Source organism: Macrobrachium rosenbergii, chromosome 54 (assembly GCF_040412425.1).
Source record: "Macrobrachium rosenbergii isolate ZJJX-2024 chromosome 54, ASM4041242v1, whole genome shotgun sequence".
Taxonomy (NCBI): Eukaryota; Metazoa; Arthropoda; class Malacostraca; order Decapoda; family Palaemonidae; genus Macrobrachium; species Macrobrachium rosenbergii.
The window spans coordinates 449,190-475,239 of NC_089794.1; the positions used below are offsets into that span (position 1 = coordinate 449,190).

The 26,050-nt window shown below is 36.3% G+C and overlaps 1 protein-coding gene across 1 annotated transcript in view; it reads right to left on the reverse strand.

Annotated features, from left to right (window-relative positions):
* LOC136835091 (transmembrane channel-like protein 5) overlaps nt 1–26,050 on the reverse strand; it is a 617,814-nt gene that overhangs the window by 164,186 nt on the left and 427,578 nt on the right. Inside the window, exon 10 of the mRNA XM_067098270.1 lies at nt 16,039–16,189. Within this exon, the coding sequence (XP_066954371.1) occupies nt 16,039–16,189 (151 nt within the window). The remainder of the gene's footprint in view (nt 1–16,038; nt 16,190–26,050) is intronic.

Below are 26,050 nucleotides of genomic sequence, written 5' to 3' on the forward strand. Positions count from 1 at the left end.
ATGGTTAGCTTTTCTCTGGTATACTTAGCAATACCTATACCTAGAAATCAGTGCTAATGGATTATTTCACTGGGTGACACAGGTCTTCCCCCAGAAATAGATTTTTCCTTTGTCAAAATCCCTTATATATATATATTCTTATGGATATATATATATATATATATATATATATATATATATATATATATGTATATATATATATATATATATATATATATATATATATATATATATATATATATATATATATATATATATATTCTTATGGATTCTGTTCCACTGAGCTTACCTTTTAAGCTTTCCTTAGAAAAAAGGCAAAGAGGCCAAGTGCAACGTGAAATGTGCACCAAGAGATGAGACCACAGACGAGAAAGAACCATGGGTTCATCTCCCTAGCAGATGCTACTTGAGAATCCTAATGCCATCCTACTACTATCCTTCTCAATACTATCCCCAAAGGTCAATATACTGGCAAGACTCTTATCCTCAGGTACACCCAGGCCAGCATAAAAAGAGGCTGGAAGAGGGAGCCTGCCGGCCTCAAGTAACCGACCCATCTGAGGTCAGACATATACCGTCATCTCCCGCCTTCCCACAATGCACGTGGGAGCACTTTCTAAGATCAGGGAGGCCAAATCAGGAATTCCAATCCAGTGGAGCTCATTTCTAGAGGACTAGAATTGATTTAACCAAGGTAAGGTATATTCTGGGAGTGAGAGCCTCGCCAGTCTTCAAATCTGTTTCTCTGACTTTGCAAGAAAGCTTTTCCTCATTCAAGTTCACTTTATTCTTCAATACACAGCCCCTCACCAATAATGACTGTTCTCAAGCACTCCAATGGTAAATCCTCAAATAAAGTAACTGGTTGTGGCAATGATGAGCTTTATTGCTAGTGCTTGAATTAACTTAATTCAGTGGCTGTTGTGCTCATGCGGCAAGTATATCGTTCATGTTTCCAAGTCCTTGATCACAGTAAAATACAGGAAATTATGGTGCTGTTCTGTGCATCACTGTCCACTAACTGAGGTTATCTCTCTACTTGCTACAGGAGAGCTGTTTGTGCAACCCTGCCACGTTCCCAACTTGGATCCTAACACTCCTGCCAAAGCCTACAAGGGCCTACTTAATTGCGCCACAGATATATTTGCTACTCTCTCATCCCCCTGTTCATATTGGTTATTCGTTAAACCTTGTAAATAAACCCCCTGTTAATCATTTTCTATTGTATACTTCCATCCACATAAAGTAATCATCTCATGGGCATAAACTCCTGCAAGCAGATTACCCATTAAACTTGCACTTTCTCTTTAAATATGTATGACCACAAGTGGGCATCAAGGTCAAATCCAGAGTTTCATTAACTCCATGCGTTATCTGCCCCTCCAGTCTGTAACATATTTTGGCGGCCTTGGCCAGTAATTCAGTTCACTCTAGCAAACTAGCATCCATTATTGCTATGTTAGACCAACTGATGATACAAACCCCCTTTTAAAGTAAAAATATTATATCATGGTGCTTTTATAAAGTAATGTATCGCGCGGGAAGTTACAAATCAACTTAGGGAATAAACAGTAGTGTTAAAACCAGTTGGAATCACGTATCAGGTAACAGTAAGTGTTTTACATAAAGTTTATTACATTAGTCAGACTGAGAACTCAAATCAGCAAAATTCATCTCAGAATCGAAGGGAATTAGTGTATAATTCTGCCGGCATAAGTGCAGTCTACTCAGGTTGTTGCATTTTGATGAAGCATGTTCGGAACTGCATAATGGCTAGGACTTCGGGATAGTAGCGTGCAGTAAATTAATGAATTCAAGGGTGGCAGAGTTAGATTTTCCTTGGAAAGCACATGCTTCCCATACACCAACTGGTTAGGTCACTGCATGCTTAAGATCTTGAATCAAGGCCCAAGTGGTGATCTGCCATTTTGCCAACAATGCATACGGACAACACATTCTTTCGGGTCGTCTGCACTGCTGACTGCACGTTAAGGAAAACGTTTGTGTGCACTAGGGAAAATGCATGTCTAGTATTTCTCTTATTTAGCGCTGTTGCCTTTCATGTATGGTATTTGCGTGTTTATTCACACATTGCTAGGAAATTTCAAGTTAGTTAGTTTTGAGTGGCGTCTAAAACCCAGTGTTTGTGTTAGGAGTGTTGCGTCATTTTGTTAGAGCAGACGTCATGCACTCATCTGTTGGCAAAGCCTGAGCTAGATCGCTAAAGACTCGTATTTTAGTCAAACACTATTCAGGAAGGCCCATTTATTTAAGAAAAAGCTGGTTTTACAAGGTGTTTTTGTTATTTATTAAAGAGTTTAACGTAGTTTTCCATTCGCCTGGACAAAATGGTAGGCCAAGATTAATCTCATCACAACTGTTCCGTATCCTAACCGAGCCATTCTAAAATTCCATAGTTAGCATATTACAGTCAAGAGTTCCAGTCTGCATTAGGGATATTACCACTTTTACCTTTACAGTGTGAAGTTAATTTATAATTTTATTGAGGGGATCAGCGTACAATTATAGTAGTTTATTTTATAACCAGAGAGCAGCCGAGCACAAAATTTTCTCTCTCTCTCTCTCTCTCTCATGCTTGCTCCAACACGGGAATTAATTGCAACAAAGCCTAGATTCACAATTCATAACAAACCCAATTAATTGTACAGCCTCTTGAGAAGATAGCAACATTCTTTATCCATTAAAAGGTAAGGAAATTAACTCATCTTGGCCGTGTCAATGCACAAAACTAGCCAATTTTTATAAGCAAGGAGGGAAAGCATTCTATTTAGGAACTTAAGAGGAACATTAACCACTGATCTTTAAATCTAATAAATTTTATTAGCATGCCCACCACACCTGTGTGCATATTATGCAAGCTCACTGTTCTTCATGAGCCCAGTTGCACACTCATGCTACTACAAAAATCCTGCGCTACCGCACAGTGCACTGTGTGTGCCCAACACCATAGAGTGCCTGCATAATTAGTTCTTAGGAACCCTGTAACCTCTGCACTGCACCTGTGTGCATGTTATGCAAACTCAATGTTCTTCACGAACCCAAACAGATATTCACGCTACTGCAAAAATCCTGTGTTGCTGCACAGCTCACTCTGTGTGCCCAATGCTGTAGAGTGCCTGCATAATTACTTCTTTGGAACCATCCGGCCTTTTGGTGCCAAAGCTCCCTTACAACCCAAGGCGACCATTTAAGGTGCCCTAGTGCCACCTTCCACAGGGGCACTCAGTTACAAGTGCTGCCTGTTTAAGGGACACTTCCACTACAGAGTAGCTTACCATGTACACTGTTATCCCAAGCTCACTCTCCGCTGACCAGAGTGCCAATTCTAGCACGGCCACTCATTACTTATTCATCTGTGCCTATACTGCACAGCCTAGAGGCAATGCCTTCCCATGCAGTGCCACTTTTGCACCAATAACCCATCCACAATAAACCATCCAGAGTAGTTGAAATATTCAACTCTTAGCAACACAGCAAAATGGTCACCTATGGGGAGGCAGTCACTATCTTTGAGCAAGTGGGACAGAAAGCAGGCGATACTGGAGGTCAGTTACGAGCTAATGTAAAAAAGCGGATGAATGACTGGCTTCAGAGACACCCTTGGGACCCATCTGAAGGGGTAGCCCTTTGTGGCACCTCCCACATACTGTACAGTCATCACCATCATCAGGACTCTGCTCTTGAGGACGCCCACAGCAAAATCTCCCTCATACTGAAAGACCAGGTACCAGTAAATGCCTACAGCCATAAACAACTGACCTAGAAACTGTTGTTTTGCTTATAACTGAATCTGATAACAACAGCCGTTTACCTGGTATTTCAACCATCGTACACTAATAAACAATTGCTGTAGCTTATAGCACAAAAGAAGTTGAGTATATATATATATATATATATATATATATATATATATATATATATATATATATATATATATATATATATATATATATATATATATATATATATATACATATACATATACACATACATACATACATACATACATACATACATATATATATATATATATATATATATATATATATATATATATATATATATATATATATATATATATATATATATATATATATATATATATATATATATATAATAGAAACGAGTCTATAATCGAATAAACTAAATACTTTGATATACACAAGGGCATACAGAAAATCACTGATAAAGACAGAGACAGCAAAAACAGAAAAGTCGTTTACAAAAACTAAGTATAACAGATGCTGAGTTTAACCGTTCGCCGCCAGTGACTAAAAGTGTTTACCCGCACTGCGCTGGGCAAAAAGATGAACTAATTTAGATCTTGACCTCGCCCGTGACCTCTCGCACACCATAACGTTAACTCGATAACAACCGTTGAACGAATTGCATAGACAATTAAACATGAAACATTAATGGAAAAGGGAAGCCTATCTGGACGAAACTAAGGAAAATTATACCAGATTTAGGCATCAAACCCATACCCATATATACGCAGGCTCCAGAAGCAGAGGCAGTTAGAAAAAGGGCATCAGGGCAGGGAGTGTGCGAGATGTGTGGATAGGTGACTGTGACAACTCGAACAGACTAACGAACTTATAAAATTTCTGAACGCCCATAGTACAAGTGAAATTCTAAGTCCACTTAATTTTACGATGTGCCTTTAAGATAAAGACTCGGTCATTGCTACCCATTGAAAGGTGGAAAAAGTTATACAGTTTAAAGACTAAATAAATGTAATTAAGGGGAAACATAAATTTCATTTAACCAACATTAATAAAAGAAGAACTTATGAAATATTGAAAGATAGCCGACATCTGAGCACGATAAGTGAAGTTCCAGCATAGATAAACATCGACCACTTGTTCCTACAGAAGTGAAGGCAAACAGTATAACAGACAGTTCTAAGAAATGCATGCCTTCCCCATTACAGAATTTTTGGTGGCAGCGGTGGGATATGAACCAAGATTACCCTATGCATGGCTGAATCAGCCAGTACAGCCAAATTATTCTGAAGATATCATGAAGATACGAATTAGTAATTTCAAGGTAATTCATAAACAGTTACACAAGAATCTAGAAGAAGCCCAGAAGATCATGATTGACAAACATCAAGAAGGGTTAAAGCCAGTAGATTACAAGATAGGGGATGAAGTTTACATCAAGAAGGAAGTAAGAAGTGGAATTAATTATAAGTTAGCCACTAAATTCACAGGTCCGTACAGAGTCATAGATATACAAGATACAAAAGTGAAAGTGACAAAATAAACAACCAAATACCTTCCACATATGCTGAATCATTAGAAGATGAGGGATTTTGGATAAATAGGACAAAGTTAAGAGAACTAAAGAAGTCAAAGAACCAGAAATGACTGAAGAACCAAACGAAGGAATTTCAGGAGGAAAAACTAGGTATAAACTAAGAAATAGAAGAGTCACATTTCAGTAATTATAATAAGAACAAACCCATCATTCATCCTATTATTCCCTGTATTTGATTTCTTTATTGCTAAGTTTACCTTCGTCGGTTGACTTAGGAATAAACCTTTTTTTATATTGTTGCAAATTTTACTTTGATTAGTTGGTTTTGTAGCAAAATTTGGGGTTAATGCACTAACTTCGAATTTATTTTTCTTTAACTATAAAGGGAGTATTTAGGAAACGAGGGATTGTACGTAAATTTTAAAATGTAATGTAATCATTTCAAGGAATTTAACAATATCTTAGTTTTCTAATCAAGAGTGACAATTATCCTAAGAAGGAATTTCCTAGATAATAAATAATTTCAGTAAAGAAAATTCTTTTTACCATTATTTCAGGTTTTGTTGCAATAACTAACACACTTACCTTATCCACTTGTTTAAAGGATTTTAATTAATGAAAACTTATCATACGAGAAAATTACTAATAGTCACATCAAAGAAGTCACGTTGAATTTGCATGACACATAAACACACTTATAGACACATACAATTACACAAGGATATTCCTCCAGGACATTTCAAAAGTACGAGATCGAGAAGGTAACCATCAAGTCTACATCCCCTTTGCATAGTCAACCAAGAGACACTGACTTTCGTCGTCATCAGAAGAGAAGAAGAAAAATATTTATTCGTCAATTTCATAAATAATAGGGCGATATCCACCTAAATAGCATAGGACTGAGGACTGAGTAATAATTATGTAACTTGATAGCAAATTCTATTTTGGTTTGCTAGTACATTTGAATATCTTATTCAATTTGATTGAAGAAATGATTGCTTTATATTCAGTTTAGTGCTTTAGAGTTATCTTATAAGTTGTGTGATTTTCCTAAGTAACATGTGTTAGGAGTCCTCGTAGATATATTAATTCTACCTTAGTTTAGCTAGAGCTGCCGGAGTCAGCTGGGTAGCTGGCCGAGATTATAATAGAAACGAGTCTATAATCGAATAAACTAAATACTTTGATATACGCACAAGGGCATACAGAAAATCACTGATAAAGACAGAGACAGCAAAAACAGAAAAGTCGTTTACAAAAACTAAGTATAACAGATGCTGAGTTTAACCGTTCGTCGCCAGTGACTAAAAGTGTTTACCCGTACTCGCGCTGGGCAAAAGATGAACTAATTTAGATCTTGACCTCGCCCGTGACCTCTCGCACACCATAATGTTAACTCGATAACAACCGTTGAACGAATTGCATAGACAATTAAACATGAAACATTAATGGAAAAGGGAAGCCTATCTGGACGAAACTAAGGAAAATTATACCAGATTTAGGCATCAAACCCATACCCATATATACGCAGGCTCCAGAAGCAGAGGCAGTTAGAAAAAGGGCATCAGGGCAGGGAGTGTGCGAGATGTGTGGATAGGTGACTGTGACAACTCGAACATACTAACGAACTTATAAAATTTCTGAACGCCCATAGTACAAGTGAAATTCTAAGTCCACGAATTTTATGATGTGCCTTTAAGATAAAGACTCGGTCATTGCTACCCATTGAAAGGTGGAAAAAGTTATACAGTTTAAAGACTAAATAAATGTAATTAAGGGGAAACATAAATTTCATTTAACCAACATTAATAAAAGAAGAACTTATGAAATATTGAAAGATAGCCGACATCTGAGCACGATAAGTGAAGTTCCAGCATAGATAAACATCGACCACTTGTTCCTACAGAAGTGAAGGCAAACAGTATAACAGACAGTTCTAAGAAGTGCATGCCTTCCCATTACATTATATATATATATATATATATATATATATATATATATATATATATATATATATATATATATATATATATATATATATATATATATATATATATATATATATATATATATATATATATATATATATATATATATATATATATAATATATATAATATATATATATAATATATATAATATATATATATATATAATATATATAATATATATAATATATATAATATATATATATATATATATATATATATAATATATATAATATATATATATATATATATATATATATATAATATATATAATATATATAATATATATAATATATATATATATATATATATATATATATATATATATATATATATATATATATATATATATATATATATATATATATATATATATATATATATATATATATATATATATATATATATATATATATATAATATATATATATATATATATATATATATATAGTATATATATATATATATATATATATATATATATATATATATAATATATATATATATATATATATATATATATATATATATATAATATATATATATATATATATATATATATATATATATATATATATATATATATATATATATATATATATATATATATATGTATATATATATGTATATATATATGTATATATATATATATATATATATATATATATATATATATATATATATATATATATATATATATATATATATATATATATATATATATATATATATATATATATATATATATATATATAAATATATATAATATATATAATATATATATAAATATATAAATATATATATATATATATATATATATATATATATATATATATATATATATATATATATATATATATATATATATATATATATATAATATACAGTAGCGCACTGAGATAATGGACCATGATATATTGTACTTCCAGACATATCGGTGCGAAATAGAAATAACAATTTGAGGGTTTTCGCCTCCGGATTGAGCGCCAAACTATTTGTTCAAATCAGGCGCCAAAAGGAGTGCTGGGAGTCTGCGTGAGGGAGAAATCGCATCACCCACACATAAATACATGTTTATGCTTACAGTACACTGTAATTTCACTTTACAATACCGTACTATGTACTGTCCTGCAGTTTATATTAACCTGCTAAGCATCCTTTATGAGAGATGTCGTCGCTCCTGTATCGTCACATTTTTTAGCTTACAGAGCGGTCATTTGGTCTATGCTAATTTTTATGCTTTTTTGTGTGTTCATTTTAACACTGATATTGATTTTTATATGAAGATATTAGGATAATAAATAATGTAGAATAAAAAAAGATGAAAGAATTTACTTTGCATTTTTATATCCTAAAGATTATAAACATGAAACATAAAAGGTAAAAAATTATTCTTTCGAATGCCATTCCCTAAAACGTAGAGCCAGCAGATTAATGAATTGTTTCATTTCATTTTTATTTGTCATACCATTTTTAGTGCACTTGATATTGTAGGCAAACTTTCTATATATTCATCTAGAAACTTGATTGAAAATCTGTTCGTTACTGCTACAACGTGCTCCATGACTGTCATCAAAAAAACTTAAAAAAAAAAAAACTCCACTGGGTCTCCTTTATCCTGAACACTGAATTTTGCACCTTTGGGTGCCGCTATGAGGTTAGGCCAGGACATGGCATTCTAACAAAGGTTTGTTCCTGTCGTTCAACACTTGCCCCAAAGTTTTCTTCATAACCTATAAAAATATATGGGATTAATATAAATCTTCTTCATAACCTATATACACTACCACTATACGTGATTTCCGTTCAGATATTGGAGAGGCAAATAAACAAACAACAGTGAGGATAAAGTAAACAAATGCTAAACAACCAAGCCAAACAAGTCAAGAGTCAGATAATAACTCACTGCAGTAACATCAAGCCTGCTGGTCTCATATAATTATTATGAAAAATAGTAATTACTAATTAGAATATCACTAACCACTAATCTGAATATCACTAATACAGTATAGGAAAATAAATCCCTTACCTAGATGCCATCCGAGGCCAGATGCTTCCCGTTCGCATCTGTCCCTCTCTTTGTAACTCACTTACGACACGCAATCATTGAAATTTCTCCCTCATAAGGGTGGTACTTCTCTTGCTTATGGCAATGGAATTGCGTGAATGCACTACACGGTAAGAAAATCCGGAAAGGAAATGCGTCACAAAGCACTAGGATATCGCTTCGACCAGAGCCACACTAACAAATCAAGGTGGTTTATTGGTAAAACCTGACGCTCTGTTAGGAACAGTTACCTACTTGTATAATTTCATATTTCCAAAAATACACAGTAAAAATATGTCAAGAAATACAAAATACTCACATATTAATATCGTATTATACAAACATCAACATAACGAATATGCATCTTTTCCATGGATCTTTTAAAATGTTATGCTTTACTTCACTGTATCCAATAATACTGTATATATATATCGTACTTTTATATTGCTTTTGTATTATAAATTGATATAGCGATGAATGTTTTACTTTGGAAATTGATTACGCGGTAAGTTTATTTCGCCGTATTTAACTCAGTTCAGAGCGCTTTTCTTGCTTCTAGTTAGCAAGGTTATTTTTCGTTATACGAAGGGTATTTAAGTCGAAATATAACTTAAATACGTCTCGTTGTGAAATTAACGTAGCTATTTATTTTGTTAATAGATAATGTTGTCCGTTTGGGGACACGTTTGTTTTGTGAAAAAAAATCAAGATTCTGTTCGCTATTTTCACTTGATTTCATCATAATACAAGCTTTACATGTTTATCTTTTATCGACATGAAAACAGCAGTAATGAGTGTTCTTTCAAGCCCAGTAGTTTTGATTAAAATAGTTTCTCTCCAATTTTATTTATGGTTGAGTTTCATCCATGTTGCCAATGCACAATAATTTATAGTCATTAGCAGCTTGAACATTGTTTTCTCAGCTTCAGCTAAAACTTGCAGCTTAAATCTAGCAGCATATTTCCTTGCTGATCTTTTATCCACAGCGAATAAGAGTATAATATAAAAATATATCAGTCCTATTCTACTTAACGTCATTTGTAACATAACTACGGTAATTGTTTATTACCGTACAATGGCTGAAATACAAGCAAAACGGCTGTTGTTATCCGGTTCAGTTATAAGCAAAACAACAGTTTCGATTTCGGTTGTTTAAGGCTGTATGCATTTATGCAGGAGTATAACATTACTAACAATACTTTTATCATTCTCTTTTACTTTTTTAGCTAGATGGGATAAAGAGATGGAGGAAAACAAGTTGGTCTATTGTAATTTGGTCCCTCTCGCTGCCTGATTGTATGCTGCTGCATGCGCCCACATGAAATTTAAAAATATTTTATAAAATTTTCGTATCGGTATTAATTGCTTATCCCTTCACAAAACCAAATTATTGCAAGGTGAAAATGATATGAAAGTACAGTAATTAGTGAACATTTCTCAGTGAACAATACCGCAAATGGGCAAATTTTCCACAAATAATGTGTATATATGTTCCATAGGGAAATCCGTGAATCGGTGAGTCCGAGAATAGTGAGTCCACAAATAGTGAGTCTGCTAATCGTGAGAATGCAAATACGGGGGTTAATGTAATACTGAGAAGGTGGAGCCTAGCAGGAAATTCAACCATGACTGTCTAATCTGAGATCTTTCTCAAAGGTATCCCAAATTTCTGGGTAGCCAAGCCCAAATGGAACTTTGTCCTCAAAAGGAAGGTAAAGTGTTGTCCATGCCTTTGTAGAATTACCAGATACTGGGATGGCAGAGACAAATGGCTTTATTTCCTCCATTAACTCTCGCTTCCCAGTCACTACAAAATTCTAAAAATCTGCCTTCACATTACTGATTGTGTTATAAGTGAAGGGACAGAAGACTGGGGCCACCAGGAGAAGGTACTGGATCTCTAAAATTGTTGTAGTACTATATTTTCCATTAAACTTGAAAAAGGTTTTCTTCTAAGGCTTTCATTGCTATATTCACAGGCACGATAACAGTCTCCTTCAATGGTTTCTGAATCCCTACTGAAGGAGGGACCAAGCACCATTCATTATTAGGAATAGCTGCGCTGTTCCAAAATTCTATGTGTTTAACCTTGATCATAGTTTACCCCTCTTTAATAAGATATAATCCATCAGGTGAAAGGGTGCATATTAAGGCATCATGCCAAGGGTTATCAGTATCATCATGGGTGGATATTGGTTCCCATATGACAATCTGATTTGAGGTTTTAGATTCTGAACTGACCTTATTATTCTTACCAGTCAGAGCTCTGGGATTGGCTAGGATGTCTCTTAATACCCGTTCTGATTTCAATGGGGATCTAGGCAACCTACTCAACTTCTTTTGGACAGGGGTTTTTGTTAACCTGTTCCCATGACCTAAGTTTTTTGGTGAGAGAATCAATCTCTGTCCGGACAGACTGTGCAGCAGCCTCTCTAATCTCATGTTTAAAGGCTGAGAAATTTTCATACATCTAAATCAGTATACAGGACTGACCTGAATTCCTCTTGGGAATCCTGGATAGCATCTCTGATATACTCACGCTCAGTAGCAAGGACACCCTTGATACTGCTCATAATTGTGCCAAGGCAGCCATATCACCAATGCCCAGCAGGGTAGATGTCCTGAATAAATCACTATGCCCCCTAGAAGATACAGAAACTTCAAATGGGCTTGGGTGGACCCTATCAGAATCCCCTTCAGTATCTGACTGCTGCATGGGGAAGGAAAAATTCTTATCTGAAGTCTCTCTCTCATATCAGCAGAAAATTGTGTCCTTGGACCTTGTAGATTGCGAAGGGCAGCTCCAGTGGTTATGTCCACTTCATATGTGATGTTAGTGACATCTTTCCCAAGCAAAGACTCTTCATCCCCATCGGAGGAGTCGAAGCGGCAAGTTCTAGAAACCACTGCTTTTGGAGTATTGGGCCAAACTTGGATCCTGCTCAGAGAGGGGTGGAACCACACTCTGCTGCAGTTCTACAAGGAAGATGTAGTCTCCTCCTTCCTTGCACCTAGTGACACCTATGACCTATAGGACAGCTTGAATTGAGCTCTTTCATCATTTAAGCTTGCTGCCAGGAGCATGTTGCACATTTCACACATGTCCGGCGACCAACCAAATTCTCCTTTACTGTATTTCTACATGGGCAGTGTTCATGGCAGGTGTACGAGCCATACTCACACACAAAAAGCAGATCAAGCAATTCACAGTTGCGCACGTAATATGTGGTTTTTGTGTAATAGCAGCCCTGTAGTGATAAAAGGAACAAGTGTTCATTAGAAATTACCTAGTGTTAACTACCTACAATCACTGTACAGCAACACCTCGAACTTACGTGAGGTTAGGTTCCAGAACTCCTTGTGCAAGGCAAGGATTCACATAAGTTTGGTACGATCACTAAAAATGCTAATAAATATTTATTTCTAGAGTTAAACACTAAATATGACGCTAATCATGCTCCCAAAGTATTAAGCTAACTTTTAAATGAAATTAGCCCTTGGTGGACGGATCCACTCGTGAGAGGGTCTAAAACAGGTTTTGGCTGGTGGATGGATCCCCTATGAGGAGCATTAATACTACTGCAAGTGCCATACAATTTGGGTGTAACGAGCGGGAAAGAGTTTCCATCACTTCAATGGCCCATACATGAATGGTGGCAACTTTAGAATTCAGCTCAGCTCAATCAGTGGGCATCTCAGGGAGATCAGTATTGTTCACTTAAAGGGGGGGATGTCTTGCTCCTCTCTCTCCCATGATGTCTATTTATTTATTTGCTCATAAACATACCCAGGGACCGCTGTTGGTTTTAGTTTTTATCTTTTATGATATGATGTCAGTAACTGTACTTTTACAAAGAAAAGTGCAAAGAAATATTGGAAAAACATGTATACCTCCAAAGAAGTTACTGCATCTCCCAAATTCAGTAAATTTACGTAAATATTTTACAACAAAATATACTCAGAATTTGTTACTGATTATAGTTCTTATTTGTTTTGATATTGTGTGAGCTGTAATTATAATTTCACAAAATAAAATAAAATACATTATTAGAAAAAACATGTAAAGCGTGAGCTGTAATTATAATTTCACGAAATAAAATAAAATATATTAGAAAAAACATGTATAACTTGGCAAAATTTACAAGTGTTTTGCAAAAGAGGACCCCACACAGTGTTGTAAATAGTCACTTTCAACTTCCCATGGAAGATACAGAAAATTTGTTAGAACTTTTTTCTTACACCATGTGCATTTGCAGATCTTCCGCTTTCCATTTTTTTCCTTAAATTGGCCAACCTTAAAGTTTGCCTGGTTTGGGGGGGTTACATGATATATAATTAGCATGTCCCTTAAGGGTTAAAGTTACAGTAATTTAATTTAAAAGTTAGCTTCATGCATTAACCTTAGAAAAGAAATAAATGGTTGACGTAAAAATAGACTGTACAGTATTGTAATGGGTACTGTAAATTTGCCATACTAGTGCATTTACAGTAGGTATGTACGTATATATACTAATATTTCACCTAATTCATGGGATGCCATTTTCTTTTTCACTCTCAGAGTGAAAGACATTTTCTTTGCGTCACTAGGTAACCTTCATAAGTCACAGTCATAACAAAGGTACACAATTCAATAAAATAAGGAAACGTACATAATATCATAGTGGGTAAAGGTAAAATTCAATCAATTCAAAATTATCTACTGTACAGGTAAAGACATACAGAGAAATAATTTGTAAAAATGTGTGTGCTAACTACGCTAACTACGAGAGAGAGAGAGAGAGAGAGAGAGAGAGAGAGATATGCACATTAAAAATACTGAACTGTAATACAAATTTTCCATACCGATTTTATACTGATTTTACACTTAAAAGCATGAAAACTTATAAAATACTTAAAAAATTAAACACTTTCTGCTGGGGTATCACGTCTTTGAAAAGTGCATTAACTTTGAAAATGGGTATCACATCTTGTAAAAGTACACTAACTGTATGTGCTCTAATTTCTGTACATGTCATACAGACTGCACCAGCACTTTTCTCTGAGGTTAACTAAGTAATTTTCACAGAATGACACTAATATAACTCTGGCTATGTCTGATATGTTTCAATACATTAAAAAATTCATTTTATCAAACCAATGCAACTGAACAACCTCATCTCGTGATCATGTGAGGTCTTACTGACAAAGACTTTGCTTATGGGCATAATGCAGTAACTGTACTGCCTTTGTATCATATTACATACAAAAATATAAATACATATTTTCCATATCAATTTTATGCTTAAAAGCATGAAAACTTATAAATTACTTCATAAATTTAACATAAAAACTTTCACAGGGTTTCTCGAGGATTTCGCATATATATCGTCTGTGAAAAAATTGTGTATGCCAATTAGTTAGGTTCCAATGAAAAGTTCGCGTGTCTGTGAATTCGCGCAACTCAAAGCACATAAGATTGAGGTATTACTGTATAGGCAGCACACATAAAATACAGCAGGTTGACTTGGTCACAAGTATGTAGCCATAGTATGCTGTTCGGTGTCATAATCAATAGGTCATACCATAAGACCTATTTCTGTACTTTTTCATAATTTTGTTTACCTGGTCTATTCCTAAACAGCAGGTAAATGTTAAATGAGATGGCACATAATTAAAATTACTGTGCCAAATTTTATATAAAATAAGTAAGTATAATATTCTAATTTGCTTGACAAAGCTCTCTATTACAAACGTAAATTCAACATTCGCATAGGGAAAAACAATTGTCACAAAAATTTTCTGAATGCGACGTCACTACCAGCAGAGTAATATCTGTTACAAGCAGACCAGCAAAATGAATCTCCACTGACATGGCCCCTGATATTAAGGTTAAATAGGGAAACCTCTACATCACAAAATCCATTTGTATTTAATCATCAAATACTACATAGGAAAAAAACAGCTTTTACTAAATGCCAAGTCAAGCATGACTAGGAACTACTATCATGATTTATGTTTTTGATTAGCCTCATATCTATCAATGTTAAAAAAAGTAATTGACTAATGAGTTTGAATAACAAAATTGTATAATATTTTTCCATTATTGTTAAATATTGCATTGTTAGGCAGGAAAAAACCAGCACAGTACTTTTGCATAGCCTAGCAAACTAATCCCAACTTCTCATCTTGTGGGAGAACCACCAGTTCTCAACTTTAACAAATACAGTATAAAACAACTAATTAAAAACTTTAAAAAACTAAAACATTTCACTACGTCTTAAATCTAGGCACTTAACTTTGCTCTGTTGAATTTTTCCATGGTTACCAAAATAAGATCTGGAAGTAAAGCCCTGGTGCTTCTTTCCTCGTCACAGACCAAGTGAGTAATGAGGACAATGGCCAACATACGCGCTGTTGCCACATCGGTGTGTGAAGGATGAGGGAAGCGCCGAAGCAACCACTGTAGACAGAGATACAGCCCTCTTGTCTTGAGTCCTTTATATTTTATCATTGTGCCAACAAGCACTACTGTACTCTGGCTGAAACCAACTATAAGAGAGTTCTTTGATATTGGTTGGTCTGTCTTATGGAGCCCTGGGGGAACCATGAGAGGAGAGTAACTCCTTTTGAGGACAAACAATGGCTACACTATCAAAAATATAAACAGTATCACAAAAAATATAAAAAGTGTATATCTTGAATAATGTTAATGTATGATTACTTTAAAGTTATCTTCACTTACAGTAAGCTCATTATATATGCTGCGATGTTTGATTGAAGCAGCCTTCTTTTCGGTGATGGTGAAATCCCACGAAGAAAAGACTTTCTTGATAAACGTTGAAGCCATGTCATGAACAGTGTCAATGTAGTTGTTCTTATATAAGACTATAACCCTTCAAAAGAATGAAACCAGAGTTAAAAAAATCATAATCAAAATAATTTATTTACTGTCATACATCATCATCACGAACATCACTGGCTCCTAAGCCATGCAATACAAAGCCCTATTTAAAATTCTATGACTCATTTCTTTTTTGTTTTATCTTCCTTAAAACTCCAATTATATCCAGCATCCTATGTCAGTTCTCACCAAAGCAGATGCGGGTCTTCACTCATCTGGTGGCCCAAACAGGAGCCCAGCTGTCCCTACCACCCCATTTTCTAAGGGCGGTGTGAAGGAATTGTCCAAGCCATCTTCATCTCCCTTTCATCTTTACCTAATACACATATGCAGCTTTCATAATTATTTACCAGTACAATTTCTAACTCTATCCTCACACCCCTACAGCAAGACAGATCACTAATTCATAATCTTACTTTTGTATGCAATTTCAGTCTATTTGATTTCCAGATCTTATATATCCTGCATATTGTTAGCATTTTTTGTCTCACTTTAATTCTAATTTAAGAGAATTCCAAGATACCATTGTTCCCCAATATTTGAAGGATTCAACCTTCAATCCTTTCTCCATCTAGTGTTATTACATTCACTTGTCCATGCTCTGTCCTTATTTCTTATGCTTTTCTTCAATTTATCTTGAGGTCCATCTCTCTACACATATGATGCATTCTATTGAGAATGCTTCGTATATCTTGTGATGATTTGGTGATCAAAACCACATCACTTGCGTATTCTACATTTTTAACATTACCCTAATCTACCCTTCTCTTCCATCTCTAACCACATTTTTTATTAGAAAATCCACAAGAAGGCCAAACAGCAAAGGAAACAGCATTCCTTTGTAACATCCCCATATTTAGTGCAAATTCGCTTGATATGATTTCATCAAAATTCACTGCCCTAAAACAATATAATTAAGTTTTCATAGGCTACCTTAAGCACAGGATAGCTTTCAGTTGGTACTGGAGTTTGCAGTAGGCAAGAACGTGTCTTTGTGTGAACCATTTTATGATACCTCTTGCTTCATTTAATTCAGAGTACTTTTGCTAAAGTGGCCGAGTTGTTACATGCCTAGTCTTGCAAGTATACACCAATTACTAGTTAACTTTCTCTGCCAACATCATACTGAATAATTTAACTTAAATATTACAGTGATGTTAAGATAAAAAATTCCATGCCATAAATAATAAACAATTGAAAAATAACAAAATTACAATCTCACCAATCTCAACAAAGAAATAGGTACCTCCAAAGGTAACCAAAGCTATCAGAATACTTTTGTTAAATAATGTAACATCAGTAAGACTCATGGTTATAATCTTGAACTACTTGATGAAAAGAGATGCTCCACAATCTTTGCTTTACATCTTCAGGACTTATTTTGTCACGGGCACCTGAGCAGACAGTCTGAATGTCTGGCCCCCTGATAAATAATGAAATCCTCTTAGTAACGAAGACCCAAGATGCAGTACTGTAATATAATAATACCCCAAAGCAGGTAAAAGTAAGTATATCTTAGTTTAACCAGACCACTGAGCTGATTAACAGCTCTCCTAGGGCTGGCCCGAAGGATTTGATTTATTTTATGTGGCTAAGAACCTACTGGTTACCTAGCAACGGGACCTACAGCTTATTGTGGGATCCGAACCACATTATGACGAGAAATTAATTCCTACCACCAAAAATAAATTCCTCTTATTCTTCATTAGCCGGGTAGGAGAGTCGAACGCTGGGCCAACAGCATGCCAGGCGACAGCTCTATCCACCCCTCCAGCGAAGAACTGCCCAAAGCAGGTGCATCATTTGGGTGAACATCTGTCTCAATCTTTCTTCCCTATATTCTTAAGTTTTGAGGAGGGTCTTGTTAGTTGTTAAATTCAGTAATCAATGCAACATGATTGTGGATGTGAATTTTAGTATATTCACATTAAAAAACAGGTTTTGATGCAGGAAAAACCTATTTTTGGTAGTTGCTGTTGAGTTTTTATTATTATTAAAGTAGTTTAACCAGACCACTGAGCTGACTCTTAGCTATCATAGGGCTGGCCTTCACTGTTGAGTCCTCAAGGAATTAACCCCCATGGTCTACCAGAGGTCCATGGTGACCAAACTAATATAAAAAAATTCTCTTCTAGTTAGCCTTTTTGGCCAGGTATTGTGTCGTAATGATTAACATTAAAACATGTGATGCAGTATATAATGAACTCAAAGATAAGAGGGTACTTTCCCTTATCTTCAGCGAAGCTGAACCCAGTTTTTCCAACGTCAAAAGAACCTGCAAGAAAGAGAAGTGACTATTGCGCATATGCATCTGCCCTCTTGTTTACAACCAAGCCGTTAAAAGACCAAGGAGCCATTACTCTCTGTTGGCCAATGCAGGATGATCCCTTGCCCAAATCCCATGCCTTTTCGTCAGAGAAGTGGGAGGGTTTTGAGGACTCAACAGCGACTACCAAAAATAGGTTTTTCCTACGTACATCAAAACCTGTTTTTCTCTAGCGTGGTCGCTTGTTTCATCCTCAAGGAGCTTTACAAAGAAGTTGACAGGTGATGAAAAAGGCTTAAGCTTCCACTTTTTAACCCCAACACCCAAAAGGAAATAAAATTTCTGGCCTGAGGTCAAGCCACAGATTTCACATCCCATTCTTTATTCCAAATACTCTTCAGGTTTTGGTGCTAAGGAACAAGAAACTATACACAAAATTATGTTTTAGGATGTAGTTCTACAGTGGTTTACCTAAACATGCTGGGTTTGGTTGCAGTACTGTTGCCCCTCTCCCAGCGATAGTTAGCATACTCACCATCAATAAGACCCCTGGTTTTCTGCTGTAGTACCTAAGGGGTTAACAGACTAACCATGCTGCCTACTGATACACAGTGTAGTCAAATTTGTTCAAGCACGTGGCAATAATTTAACTGATGACCACCCTGTACACTCAGAGACTTCTGAATTTCTGAAGAAGACCAACGATGTACTTACTTTCCCAACATCATGCGACCTAGGAGAGGAGTGTGGATTTTCCTTTTTAATGAGAAACACTACAATCATTCTCAGCCCTTGTAGGGAGAGTGTACTAGAGTGTAGGAAAATAGGACCTTCTGGAATGTTTGCCATGAATTCTAGGTAAACCTTAAGTGCTTGAACTGGGCATAATGTCTTGTCTGCTAAACTGAGTTTTCTTACAAAAATGGATTTCTTTTTTAAAGGATAATTATTCTTGGCCAGGAATGATAGGCCAGGGGACAATAATAATTGATGGTCAGCTATTTGCATCATGCATCATCCCCATCTAAGAGAGCCCACTTCACTAACACTGTATGAGCTCCTGATGCTATTGCAATCAAGAAGATCGCCTTTTGTAGCATGTGCGTTGTGGTTGTATTGGGTCCGCTAAATTGAGGGGTTGATAGAAGTTTAAGCACCTTGTTCAGGGACCAAGTAATTGGAAGCCTTTCAGAAGCGGGCCTTTGTAGAGCAAAAGACTGCAGAAGGGAAGTGACAACTTCTATGCTGGAGTCAATCCTGAATCCATAAAGCAAGGGTTCCGTCAATGTAGCCTCGTATGCCATGACTGTTGCAACCACAAGGCATTTGTCTTCAAAAGGGTATATAAGAAAAATACAAAGTGTTTCTATAGAAATCTCAACTGGGCTCTCAGTATGGATATAATCTAACCATATCTTCCATACGGACTGGTATTGCCAGATAGATGATGTCCGTAATTTTTGCACTAGGTACCTAGCAATGTTGGGTGAGTAATTATCATGATAGATATTTTTTAAAAATCTATATGTGAAGGTCTCAGCTCAGAAAGGAGGATGCGTTAATGACTTCCCCTCCTACTGTCTGGGATAGAACAGCGGACGATAGTGGAATTTATCCTTTCGTCCACTGTTGAAGTAATAGGAACCAATGCCTGTTTGGCCAACTTGTGGCTATTAAGTAAACTGTTCCTTTCAAGGTTAGAAGTTTGCTCAAAACCTTCGAAATCTGGGACAATGGTAGAAAAAGATATCATCCTCCCCTTGTTCCAGTCTTTAGGAAGGCATCTCTTGCTGTTGCTTGACTGTCCAGATTTGGAGACACACATATTTGGAGTTTGTGATTCTAGTATGTGACGAACAGGTCCACTTCCGGTTGTGGAAGCATGTTGGCTATTGTTTGAAAAGAGAGTTTGTCCAACATCCACTCTGTTGAGGCTGTCGTTTTCCTTGATACAGAGTCTGCTATTACAAAGAGACCCCCCTGTGAGGTGAACTGCAGACTTGTGCCACTTCCTTGCTTGCGCATTACATATTGAGAGGGGATGAACGTGTCCTGACCTCTTGATGTAGGATATTGTAGTTATGTTGTCTCTCTCTACTGGAGGTTTGAGTTTTTTGAGGGACAAAAAGACAGCCATCAGCTCCAGGAAATTGATATAAAAATTCCAGGGTAGCTGATCACCTTCCTGCCACCTGACGATCCTCCCAATGTCCTCTCAACCTGTCAATGAGGCATCTGTGTGTTTGTCACTCATACAGACGGAGGAGTCAGGGTGACCTGTTTTGCCAGAGAATCCTTCCAAATCCAAGGCCAAAGTATCTCCCCAACTCTTTTAATCCTTTGATGAGATCGGTCTCACATCTTTGTTCTTGCATGCGATAGCCAGAATTTGTTCACATTTTTAGTTGCAATCTAAGTATTGGATCTGTTACTGATGAGAACTGCAGCTGGCCCATCATACGCCATCATACATTCTAATTGCCATCTGGAAACTCTGGGCTGTGCAAGGAACCTTTTCAGGACTTGCCTTTTTCTGTTTTGAGTATGATGGGGAGAGACAACAGGCCGTGAAGAGTATCCCAACACAGTCCCAGCCACTGCAAGTGTCTGCTGGGCATGAGGCAGGATATTTTCAAATTTATTATAGAACCTTTTGACTGTACTGTGGTCTGTTGACCACTGCTCTTAGGTTTTTCAAGCACTCTTTTCTTGTGGGCCCCCAGATCTTTTTGTTTGAGTTCTCGAACGAATACTGTTCCTAATTTTGTAAAATATTCGTTAGGCAATGTTTAGCCCAAAGGGCATGACTTTGAATCTATACAGATCTTTTCCTATCCAGAACCTCAGGAAGGGGCAGAAGGGAACGGCTATAGGGATGTGCCAGTATGCATCTTTCAGATCTACAGAAACTGTGTAAGTCCTTTTTTGGAATGTTTCAATGTACTTAAGCAATGGTAATTATCTGAAACTTTTGGCAAACAATGTGCTTGTTCAATGTTGATTGGTTGAGGATCACTCTTCTTTTGGAGGAATACATTTTGAGAACACTGAAGAGACTGAAGACGTACTTGGTGGCGAATATACGCATGTTTCCCTATGGGCCCCATTAACCGGGCCTTTCTGTACATATAAATAATGCTCTCTCCCCCGCCCCACCCCAGGGAAAACTTCCTTTGTCTGTGATGTCATCGAAGCTGACCCTCAACCAATACAATTCCTCTTGGTATCTGCCGCCTCCTCTGCCTTCACCTTTGATAGGCATTCAAGGTGTTGTTTTTCCTTTTTCCCCCTATAAGCTGGTTTTTGGACCTTGTGAAAGAGGATGTCCTTGCTGTTGTGTCCCTTTGTAGGGAATGGTTCTTTCTGACCACCTACCTGTTTTTTGAGGAAAACTTTTGGGGGTGACTGAAGGCTTATATGATTTTTGATCAAAGTGAGACTTTTTTGGGGTTGGGTAAAGGGAAATTTTGGGTTCTTTGTTTCCTGAATTCCCTTTTCCCCAGAAGAGTGTTCACTGTACAATTCTGTTGGGGGGCATGCTCGTTGAATTGAGCTACAACAGACTCCTCAAACAGGTCCTTACAGAAGAGGTTAAAATGAAATAATGCAGTGACATTGGAGAGTAATTTGATGGAGTTCTCCAATGCTTCCATCAGCACTTTTATGCACCATTCTAGGAAGTCACAGAGTGCTTCCCATTGGCTTCAACAGCAAAAATTATCCTGGGATCTTCTGGAAGCCTTTAGGTGACAACTTCCAGCAAGGTGGTAGAGGTTATAATACTAGCTGTAGCCTAGCATAAAGTTCTGACGAAGCTGTCCCCTCTGAGAGTCTTCTCATAGGAGTCCCAAATTGCTGAGTAGCTATATCTAAAGGGAACTTTTTCCTTTCAAAAAAGAGTTGCAGCGTTGCCCATTCCTTGATGGAATTTCCCAAAACTGGGATGACTGTGGCAAATGGTTTTAATTCTGCCATTGTCTCTTGTTTTGGGCCACTACAAATTCTGAAAATCTGTCTTCACGTGATTAATAATTTTGAATGTGAAGGGACAGAAGGCTGGGGCTACTTGGTAAGCAACTTGGATCTTATTCAAAATGGAAGTAGAGATCCATTTTTCACTGACCTGGTAAAGGGTGATTTCTATAGCTTTTAATGCTATAGGCACAAGTAAGAAAACCGTTTCTGTTAGTGGTTTCTCCATATCTGGTGACAATGTTGCCAGGTGTCATTCTATATTAAGGAATGCTGCCGTTTGTAAATTCTACATGTACAATTTCGATCATAGTGTTTCTCTCATTAATTACCTACTTGCCATCGGGAGAGAAAGTGCACATTGAGGCGTATCAGTATCATCAGGGGTGAGTATTGGAGCCCCATTATGTTTTGATCTGAAGTTCTGTATTCCGAACTGACCCTGTTGTTGTTTCCAGTCAGAATTCCAACATCTGACCTAGTTTGGGCAGCATTTGTATCTACACTCACTTTTCGGTTACAGAAAGTAGTACTTTTACGCTTTGGGGTGTACATGACTGACTTACTTTCCTTTTCAGAATCATGCTTCATGTCCCTTATATATTGCTGTTCTGTGGCAAGGGCATCTTTGATGGTAGTCAATTTCCTTACGGAACTGATCAAAAATGCCGCAAACTGTGTATCCCTTTTGGGGAAGCTTGTGCAATCTAACTGAGCTTCAGCAACTGAACTGTAACTGCCTGTTAATCAAGGGGGCAGAAGTTAATCCTATCCTGCAACGATATCTGCAAGGGGAATAGATTTCCTTCTGGAAGGTTTCTCCCATGGCTAGCTGAAATTTGTGTCCCTGAGCCCTCTGCGTTCAGCAGGGCCATTTCAATGGCAATACCCACTTCATACTTTTTAATAAGAATGTCAACTCCATTTAAGATTCCTCTACTTCCTCCGCGGTGTTAACCTGGAAGGTATTGGGGACTGATGTTACTGGGTTTTGGCCCAAATATTGCTGTTGTTCAAAGAAAGGGTTAAATATCTACTGCCGGAGTTCTGCCAGACAGGTATAATCTCCCCTTCCTCACCCCTATTGAACCCTAGGACCCACTGAGACAGACTAAAAGGAGCTGTTTCATCCTTAAAACTTGCTGCTAGAAGCATACTACAAATCTCGCCCACATCTGGCGACCAAGCAAATTTTCCTTGTATTTTACAAGGACCAGTTAGTATTAATTGTTTTTAAGTGAGGGACACCTCTGTAGTTCCTCACATAGTTTCCATATTACAGGTTAACTTGATTACAAGTGTGCAGTTGTAATACATTTCATTAAATATCTATGTTAACTTAAACCCTCTAAGGTTTAAGTTAGTTTTCATACCTGTATATGGCTGTATTAATTATACACTACTAGTCCTTTTGCAATGGCCAAGAGAAATTTTTAATTCCAGTTGTCATGCCATTCAGACTAACTGCTATGAACTAATTTGTTTAACTAATCCAAAATACTGTTTTATAAAGCTTAGGATAGTGCTTCTAGTATAATCTGCGTTAAGCTAAGAATAGAGGATTTCTTAGAAGTTCTTGCTTAACCTATTCTAGGCTTATTTACAACTTAAAGATATAAACTATACAGAAAATAATTCTCTTATCTAGTTTTCTGTTTTATGTGGCCGAGACTACACTTTTATCTGATATTCAGCCATCGCTGTTTTAGGCTGATAGTAGGAAATTCCTTAAAAAGGGGTTCCTACTTAATATGGTTAGGCTACTGCCTGTTCTAGGCTTATATCACCTTTAAAGATATAGGTTAAATAAGACCCTACTAGCATGTAGGCTTTACAGACATGCTACCGAGTCGTAAAAAACTAGGTTATTTTACTGAGCCTAGGATACTCTTTATATATAATCCTAGGCTTATTTGTTCTTTCTTAACCCAGTACTGTATAGGGTATTGCCTAATCCAGATTATTATAGATCACTTAAATGTATAGGCTAGACAATATAAAAACAGAAAACTTACTGATATGTAACCTTATACAGCAGTTAGTCTATTGCTTTTTTGTCTAACCCAGGTTGTTGTTTATATCCAATCCTAGGCTATTTGGTTTACTATATAAAACAGTAATCACTAATGTGCAACCTTATAGCCAAGCTATAATTTACTCTAATCTAGGCTACTACCTAATCTGAATCATTTAATAGCAGCAATCAACAACTGGCCCGTTACTAAAAACAGACTGCGCCAGTGCGCATGCTCGTGTTTACATCAAGCAGGTTGGACATACAAACGCAGCTGAGTGCCCCACATAAGGGAATAGCTTCCAGCCAGTGCCTGGCAGTACTGGTAGATCACATGGAACTGGAGAGGCACTGGTGTGACTGGACTGTTTGTCAAGTTCTTCTTGAAATATCTTCTCTACTTTCTTTTGGTACCATTTACCTCCATCAATGGTAATAATGATGTCCTCTTGACATCCTGAGGCTATACAATCCTCACACCTGAATCAAGTGAAAGGTTCCATGAGTACTTTGTATTTTCATATTAGAAAAGAGAGAGATAGAAATAAAAACATGATATATATAATATGTATATATATATATATATATATATATATATATATATATATATATATATATATATATATATATATATATATATAGGCCATGCCATATAAATTATAATACTAAGGTCAGTATGACATTATTTCCACAAAGACTCAAACGTACTTAGTTGGTTACTGTATTAAATATAAAATGCAATATATATATGTATATAAATATAAAATATAATATATATATATATATATATATATATATATATATATATATATATATATATATATATATATATATATATATATATATATATATATATATATATATATATATATATATATATATATATATAGGGATTTTGACAAAGGAAAAATCTATATTCTGAGGAAGGCCCGTGTCACCCGGTGAAATTCCATACTAACACGAATTTCTAGGTATAAATTGCTAGATATACCAGAGAAAAAAGAGCTTTCAGGAATGCTGGGGTTACTACCCCCAGATCGAGCGTCTTCCCTAAGGAAGACGTCGGTATAACCAAGGGTGAGTGAAAGGATCACAACCACAGAGCTACACTCGATAGATATCCCTATGTCAAAACCCCCGGAAGAGAGCGGTGAGCCGTTACAGCTCCCACACACAGGCGTCCGCCAGACCGGCGACACCAGCGCCACCTACTTCATTCCAGGCTAGCACCATCCCCAGGCTTGGCATGTGCAAGTAGGGGGGGAGCGGAAGCCACTTCTGGGAGGGTCACCGGGTGACACGGGGCCTTCCTCAGAAATAGATTTTTCCTTTGTCAAAATCCCTTTTCTGAGTCCAGCCCCGTGTCAGCCGGTGAAATAGTGATAGAGAATCATGCCAAGACTGCAAACTACGAGGAAACAAGGTAATCTGAAGAAAAACACAAGCTATGAAAATGGCTTTAATGAGGATATCTCTCACATGAAAAAATGAATATTAATACGAAAAGTACAGTAATACAACCTTAAAATTAGAGTAGAAAGTCAATACACCAAACAACATGGCAGGGAAATACATCAAAAATACTTAAGACTATTAAGGCA